Here is an 8,621-nt window from a genome sequence, read left to right on the forward strand (position 1 = left end):
CATCCCCAGGCCCACAGGGCAAACGCAGCCTTTCTCATCAATTACCTTTGACTTACCACTACCATTCAAAAGTTTGGGGACACTTAGAAATGTCCTTGTTTTTGAAAGAAAAGCATCCCAGAGTAGCCTCTTCACTGTTGACGTTGAGACTGGTGTTTTGCGGGTACAATTTAATGAAGCTGCCAGTTGAGGACTTGTGAGGTGTCTGTTTCTCAAACTAGACACTAATGTACTTGTCTTCTTGGTCAGTTGTGCACCGGGGCCTCCCACTTTCTATTCTGGTTAGAGTCCATTTGTGCTGTTCTTTGAAGGGAGTAGTACATAGTGTTGTATGAGATCTTCAGTTTCTTGGCAATTTCTCGCATGGAGTAGCCTTCATTTCTAAAAACTAGAATAGACTGAGTTTCAGAAGAAAATACTTTGTTTCTGGCCATTTTGAGCCTGTAATCGAACCCACAAATGCTGATGCTTCAGATACTCAACTAGTCTAAAGAAGGCCAATTTTATTGCTTCTTTAAACAACACAACAGTTTCAGCTGTGCTAACATAATTGCAAAATTGTTTTCTAATAATCAATTAGCCTTTTAAAATGATTAACTTGGATTATCTAACACAACGTGCCATTGGAACATAGAAGTAATGGTTGCTGATAATGGGCCTCTGTACGCCTATGTAGATATTCCATAAAAAATCAGCCGTTTCCAGCTACAATAGTCATTTACAACATTAACAATGTCTACACTGTTTCTGATCAAGTTGAAGTTATTTAATGGACAAAAAATGTGTTTCTTTCAAAAACAAGGACATTTCTAAGTGACCCCAAACTTTTTGAACGGTAGTGTATATGAATGTACAATTACAAGCTCCCACTCAGTGCCTTTGCTCGAAGTTGGGTCAAAGCAGAGAAACTTCTGTTTGCTTTGCTTGTTTTGGATTCACTCCAAAGAGTGGGAGAGATGAGGGGAGCATCTACCTTTTGGGATAGAGATGAATCAGGAGGATGAGCTGCAGGATCAAATCAAATTGTATTTGTCACATGCACCAAATACAACAGGTAGACAGACCTTAGAGTGAAATGCTTACTTACAAGCCCTTAACCAACAAACAATTAAACATCCCAAGGAGCACTGTGCAAGCGATAATATTGAAATGGAAGGAGTATCAGACCACTGCAAATCTACCAAGACATGGCCGTCCCTCTAAACTTTCAGCTCATACAAGGAGAAGACTGATCAGAGATGCAGCCAAGAGGCCCATGATCACTCTGGATGAACTGCAGAGATCTACAGCTGAGGTGGGAGACTCTGTCCATAGGACAACAATCAGTCGTATATTGCACAAATCTGGCCTTTATGGAAGAGTGGCAAGAAGAAAGCAATTTCTTAAAGATATCCATAAAAAGTGTCGTTTAAAGTTTGCCACAAGCCACCTGGGAGACACACCAAACGTGGAAGAAGGTGCTCTGGTCAGATGAAACCAAAATTGAACTTTTTGGCAACAATGCAAAACGTTATGTTTGGCGTAAAAGCAACACAGCTGAACACACCATCCCCACTGTCAAACGTGGTGGCAGCATCATGGTTTGGGCCTGCTTTTCTTCAGCAGGGACAGGGAAGATGGTTAAAATTGATGGGAAGATGGATGGAGCAAAATACAGGACCATTCTGGAAGAACCTGATGGAGTCTGCAAAAGACCTGAGACTGGGACGGAGATTTGTCTTCCAACAAGACAATGATACAAAACATAAAGCAAAATCTACAATGGAATGGTTCAAAAATAAACATATCCAGGTGTTAGAATGGCAAAGTCAAAGTCCAGACCTGAATCCAATCGAGAATCTGTGGAAAGAACTGAAAACTGCTGTTCACAAATGCTCTCCATCCAACCTCACTGAGCTCGAGCTGTTTTGCAAGGAGGAATGGGAAAAAAATTCAGTCTCTCGATGTGCAAAACTGATAGAGACATACCCCAAGCGACTTACAGCTGTAATCGCAGCAAAAGGTGGCGCTACAAAGTATTAACTTAAGGGGGCTGAATAATTTTGCACGCCCAATTTTTCAGCTTTTGATTTGTTAAAAAAGTTTGAAATATCCAATAAATGTCGTTCCACTTCATGATTGTGTCCCACTTGTTGTTGATTCTTCACAAAAAAATACAGTTTTATATCTTTATGTTTGAAGCCTGAAATGTGGCAAAAGGTCGCAAAGTTCAAGGGGGCCGAATACTTTCGCAAGGCACTGTAGTCTTAAAGTGACTATGGATAGCCATTTGTCTATATGTTCATGAGTCTTATGGCTTGGGGGTAGAAGCTGTTACAAAGCCTTTTGGGTTTAGACTTGGCGCTCTGGTACTGCTTGCCGTGCGGTAGCAGAGAGAACATTCTATGACTAGGGTGACTGGAGACCTCCTGGTGTAGAGGTCCTGGATGGCTGGAAGCTTGACCCCAGTGATATACTGGGCCGTACGCACTACCCTCTGTAGTGCCTTGCGGTTGGAGGCCGAGCAGTTGCCATACCAGGCAGTGATGCAACCAGTCAGGATGCTCTCGATGGTGCAGCTGTAGAACTTTTTGAGGATCTGAGGACCCATGCCAAATATTTTCAGTCTCCTGAGGGGGGAAAAGTCTTTGTTGTGCCCTTGTCACGACTGTCTTGGTGTGCTTGGAACATGATAGTTTGTTGGTAATGTGGACATTAAGGAACTTGAAGCTCTCAACCTGCTCCACTACATTGAGTAGCATTCTCACGTTGGTGTTCCTTTTGTCCTGGTGGGAAAGGGCAGCGTGGAGTACAATAGCGATTGCATCATCTGTGGATCTGTTGAGGCGGTATGCAAATTGGAGTGGGTCTAGGGTTTCTGGGATAATGGTGTTGATGTGAGCCATGACCAGGGTCAGTAGTCATTTAGGCAGGTTACCTTAGTGTTCTTTGGCAAATGGGGCTTTCTGGTTTCATGCCATGGTTCTGTGAAGCTGCAGATGGAGGTGTCCTCAGGATAGAGAGCGCGAGGGAATCAGATTGGGGGAGACCGATGGTGTCTTCTGGGCAGAGAGTGAGGTTAAGGAGGCGAGTGAGTAACGGAGAATGTCATCATTAGGAAAGTTAGATAGGAGCAGCTTGATTTTTTTACTGGAATGTCAGAACCTGTTAGAATATAATGTCACAGTGCAATTCACTACTGGTACATTAAAGGGATAGTTCACCCAAATTACATATTGGTTTCCTTACTCTGTAAGCGGTCTATAGACAAGGTATGACAGCAGTCCATGCTTTGATTTAGTTTCTGTTTCAACATTTTCCAAGTCATGGGACTGATATTAGCGTTTTTCGTGCTTCATGTTTAAAGCATCAACAAGTGACTTGAGCTTTACAATCAATGTTAGGTACTTTCAGATAATTTGGATATGACGCGTGGAAAAAAAGCTATCGGTCCCATGACTTGAGTGGGATTTGTGCCTCACATGCCACAATGTTAGCATGTGGAAACCGTGCCAGGCAAAGTAAACCAAAGCGCGGATTGTTATACCGTCTCCATCGACTGCTTACAGGGCATAATTTAGTAATTTCGGTGAACTATCCCTTTAAGACCCATATTAAACTCTTTTTGATTTTGACACCCATCTTCTGTGGACACCGTTATTCTGCAGCTATCAACCTTCATTAAAATGTTTGTCCAGATCTGTTTTTGGGGACGATGGGAGTTAATACTAAATGTTTGCGTCTCTGTGTGTGTGTTCATCGTTCTTTGAAGCAGTGTTTCCCCTATAATCATTTAGCAGCGGTGCCGCCACTGAAAAAATACATATTTCTTCCAAGATAAGCTTTTAAGATCAGAGTGGCAAGTCACAACAAGTTGCATATCTTCCTCAGATTTTCATCAGCTTGTCCGAGAACCTCCACGGTAATTTGTAATCCTGGAAGTGTAGCCAACCCATAGAGAGGGAGAGGATTCTAGTGCCCAAGGGTTATAGATGTATGTAATAATTGTTAGCTAAGAGTTACGTTACGCTAGTTAAATTACCTTTTGGGTTAATATAGAATGGTCTGGTGATGTCATTGAGATTAAGAGAGAAAATTAAACTGTCCTTGATTTTCAGATGAATTTTAAAGGAAGATAACATGTATTTTGGAGTAGGATGTTCAACAACAAAAATGCTCATTTTGAGTGAGTCTTAAGTTAATAAAGCAGCTGACTAAATGAGAGGCCTAGTCCATGGACATTTTGCTAGAAGTTCTCTATTGAAACGCATCTGTTGCCTGCCAAATATTTCCTATATCGCTTTTCATATTCTTATAATGCAATGAACTGGATTACACTTTTTTTCCACTTTCAATCTTTGTATCGCCGCTTTGAAGGGGTATTTGCTAAAAATTAAAACACAATCGTTTTCTCTCTCCCTCCTCTGTCTGCTCCAGGCGAGGCTAAGATGGTGGACCGGCTGGCGAACAGCGAGGCCAACTCCAAGCGGATCCAGGTAGTCGAGGGCTGCTTCGGCGCGGCGGGCCAGCCACTGGTCATACCGGGCCGCGTACTCATTGGTGAAGGTGTGCTCACCAAGCTGTGTCGCAAGAAGCCCAAGGCGCGCCAGTTCTTCCTGTTCAACGACATCCTGGTGTACGGCAACATTGTCATCCAGAAGAAGAAGTACAACAAGCAGCACATCATCCCGCTGGAGAGCGTCACCATTGACACGGTGGCTGACGAGGGCGACCTGCGGAACGGCTGGCTCATCAAGACACCCACCAAGTCCTTCGCTGTCTACGCCGCCACTGCTACTGAGAAGTCAGAGTGGATGAGCCACATCGGCAAGTGCGTGGGCGACCTGTTGGAGAAGAGCGGCAAGGCACCGACTGGCGAGCACGCCGCCGTCTGGATACCAGACTCAGAGGCCACCCTCTGCATGCGCTGCCAGAAGATCAAGTTCACGCCCCTCAGCCGCCGCCACCACTGCCGCAAGTGCGGTTATGTGGTTTGTGGCCCGTGCTCTGACAAGAAGTTCCTGCTGCCCAGCCAGTCATCCAAGCCGGTGCGTGTGTGTGAGTTCTGTTACCTGCAGCTGGCCTCCGCAGGAGGGGGGATGGGCTTAGGCCCACGCTCAGACTCCTACAGCCGGTCAGGGTCAAAGTTCAACAACGTGTCGGACGACGAAGATGAGGAGGACAGCAGTGACTGAGGAAGGCCTTCCTGACAGCCTTCCATCTTTCCCCTTTTAGTAATCAATTAGCAATATTCCACTAATAATTACTACTTTTTTTTTTTTATCCCTCCACAGCTTAAAAATAGCATAGGAAGATGAATTAATTGGACAGCAGTGTTTTGAAGAAACATTCTCTTTTTTCTTCTTGCTGAAATAAATGTTTTTTAACGATAATATTGTGAAATGCCTGATGGGAATTGTAGTAAGTTCGGTAAAAATATCCCTCACACTATTAGTAGTATGGCTGCTTCCTGTATGGCATGCTCTATAGTCCATCCTCTTTGTTCTCCATTAAACAGTGGACCTCACTACAGGAGCGAATGATGCTAGGAGTAATGTAGCACCTCTCATTGTCCTCTCTGCTAATGTCATCCTCGCTTCTATTACATTCTTGATTTAATTTCCCCTTATAAAAATGTTTTTATTTTAAAAATTTTTACCAATGAACCTTAAGAGGTGTGTTTACATGCCTCAATGCTGATATTTCTGCGGGGAGAAGTGATTAGCATTCAGTCACACTTTACATAGTCTTACCTACCCCTTTAAATATTTCAGGTAAAATACCTGTAGGTGCTTTTTTTTCCTATGTTTTTAAACTGCTAACCCCTCCTTAACTAACCTCTCAAATGATTACAGTATCAAAGCCAGAAACGTGAACAGTCTGATCTGTTGATTTGTTTTTTGTAGTTAGTTGCTTATGACAAATCGGCTAAAGCTTTATAATTGTATGGTGAAGCTCCTCTAGGTGTGTATGTCTTAGCATAGAGTGGTGGCCAACTTTCAGTTTTGAAGTTGAAGAGTTTTTCTCCACAGCTTAACTTGTAAAAGCATGTATTTGAAATGCACATAGTCAATCATCCCAAAAATGTACCTCACACAGACCTTAATTTTCACACAGTGCCTTTTGAGAAAGTGAGTTGTCTGGGCAGGACTGTTTTAATGAGATATTGCATCAGACCCTAGTACTGTAACTTCTGGTTTGAGGCTGTGTTCTGTCGGTATAACCCTAAGCTGAATAATGGCTGTAGGGAGAAGTGTGTGTGATCATTGTGTGTGTAGATGCACTAGAAAGCTTTACTTCTGATATTTTTTACTAAATCAGAGAAGAAAACATGCACCTAAAAATACAGTCATGCTTTATAAGGTACTGTCCAGTGTTAGAGATGGGTTTTGGTTCATCTAGAGTAGTTTCTGGCTGGAGTTTCCACTGAGTGCCTTTAGAGTGCTGTGAGAGCAGAAACTTGACCTGTGATCAGGAAATCAGCCCATTGTCTTACTGTGGTCTCCTCAGTATGTGACTGCTTCCTAACCTGCCCTCAAAGTTCCAGGGTATCCTGAACTGTCAGAAAATAAAGCTGAACTGAACTTGCCTGACCACAGAGAACGGGATATCATTGCATAACGTACAGGAAGTGTCTACCATCGACTTCTCTCAGAGGAACCGAGACCATCCCTGCCCCCTCCTGTCTCTCTTCCAACTGAGCTTCCCTATAAGGTATGGCCAGTCTGTGTCAGCTGACGCTGACATGTGAAAGGCTTGTTGGAGGACCAACAATGACCTACCCGCAACCACCATCACTTTTTCACGCTGTGAAGTGAACGTAAAATGCACTAACCATTTCAGTTTTTACACTCTGGGCCAGAACGTTCTAATTCACTTTGTCTAGGCATAGTTTATCTTCCTGTGTTTCCATGGGAATCCTTTCTCTCCTTTTAAAGCAACTTGTTTTTACACTTAAGCAGTCAGGCTCTCAGGTGGCATAGACTTGGAACTAATTTGCAGTCTTTCAGAGTAAAATGGAACGTTTATCCTGAGAAGTGTGTGTGTTTCAGAGTGACAGAACTGGTTAAAGGGATAATTTCTTTCCTTTCATTTTTTAGCTTCTCTAAGAAGTAACTGTAGAACCCTATAAAAGTCAATCTCTTTGGCAAGCAATAAGACGTCATACAGTACTTCGATGTAAATCTCCTACCCCGTTGTCTCTGATTATCAGGTTGTATTGTTGAAGAAGCAGATGCTCAAAATACTACATCACTCACTCTATTGAAGGTTTATCATTATACTCACTTAAGCAAGTTTTGCTGTTGATCCTACTTATAGATATTGGGCACATCTATATTAATGTAAATCCTACCATAATCTGTAGTTTCCTTAATCAACACGTTTTGTTTTTCTTTCACCTCACTTAATGAATATTTTGAAATTACTGTTTTAATCCTGTTGATTTTGTATATTTGTATAGTGTTTGGGATTTGTTTTGTACAGTATACTATGTAGTTATACAAATGCCGCTGTTTCAGGTCTCTTGTGCTCGTCTCGTCTTCATGTATGGACCGGATTAAACACCAGCACTTTACTCTCTTTTTCTGGAGAGAGGTCGTAAACAAGAGCTACCGTGCCCCTGTGACCGTAGACTGACAGGACTGGATTTCCTGTATGATATCACCTCAGGAGAGTGAGCTAGGGGGACCTACACAACCTGAGATTTAACATTGTACACCCATTAAGCAAAAAATTATGTCTGAACACAGAACTGAGGGAACAATGTGAGATTTCTGAAAGAGAGCATACCATACTGTTTTGAGTTTGTTTTCTTTGCCTGTTTATCTGGTGTGGTTTGTTAACCACTCAAGTCTCATGGAATTGAAGTTCTCTCGATTGCTATCGGGTGATGTTTTGTCTTCTCTCATTTAGATTTTTCTTTTCATTAAAATTCTCGTTTAAAACGTCTTTAATAAAGGGCTTAAACCTGAATGTAATACAGCATATCATCGTTAGATACTAATTTTCTCAATTTAAATATATATGTATAAAATATAAATAACATATTGCCTAAAATCTGTCTTGTCTTCTTTGGCTTGTTGGAAAAAAAAGTCCTCATGGCTTTAGAGGGGAATGACTATTTACCATGGCGTTTAGAGGGAGCTTGTTAGGTGGTGGCGACAGTCTTCTCGGAGAGCTGAGAACTGACTGCTCCATGACCTCATAGCCTGCCTGATAGTCAAATGGCATGTAGTGCTTGTAACAATCATGCCATAATCCAGCAGCCAAACTGCTCTCAGTGCAGTTTAAGCTCTGTTTGTCGAGTGATTCAATGAGAAGCCCAGAAAATTCTGAGAAGGTATTTTGTTTTCCTTGTGCAGATCTTAACATTAGTGATTAAGTCAGCGTCGTCCGGGTTAGGGAGGGTTTGGCCGGTAGGGATGTCCTTGTCTCATCGCGCACCAGTGACTCCTGTGGCGGGCCGGGCGCAGTTCACGCTAACCAAGATCGCCAGGTGCACGGTGTTTCCTCCGAAATATTGGTGCGGCTGGCTTCCGGGTTGGATGCGTGCTGTGTTAAGAAGCAGTGCGGTTGGGTTGTGTTTCGGAGGACGCATGACCTTCGTATCTCTCGAGCCCGTACGGGAGTTGTAGCGACGA

General features: G+C 42.8%; 1 protein-coding gene across 3 annotated transcripts in view; it reads left to right on the plus strand.

The window, feature by feature from the left end:
- The window catches only part of LOC110513938 (pleckstrin homology domain-containing family F member 2), a 28,057-nt gene extending 20,020 nt beyond the window's left edge, over positions 1 to 8,037 (plus strand). For 2 of the 3 annotated variants that reach the window (XM_021593569.2, XM_021593573.2), the window contains exon 2: positions 4,417 to 8,037. In XM_021593569.2, coding sequence (XP_021449244.1) covers positions 4,428 to 5,174 — 747 coding nt within the window. In that variant the 5' untranslated portion in view covers positions 4,417 to 4,427 and the 3' untranslated portion in view covers positions 5,175 to 8,037. The remainder of the gene's footprint in view (positions 1 to 4,416) is intronic. The other variant, XR_002472055.2, reaches the window with a different exon arrangement.
- The last annotated feature ends 584 nt before the right edge of the window (positions 8,038 to 8,621 follow it).

This window comes from Oncorhynchus mykiss, chromosome 3 (genome assembly GCF_013265735.2).
Source record: "Oncorhynchus mykiss isolate Arlee chromosome 3, USDA_OmykA_1.1, whole genome shotgun sequence".
Classification (NCBI taxonomy): Eukaryota; Metazoa; Chordata; class Actinopteri; order Salmoniformes; family Salmonidae; genus Oncorhynchus; species Oncorhynchus mykiss.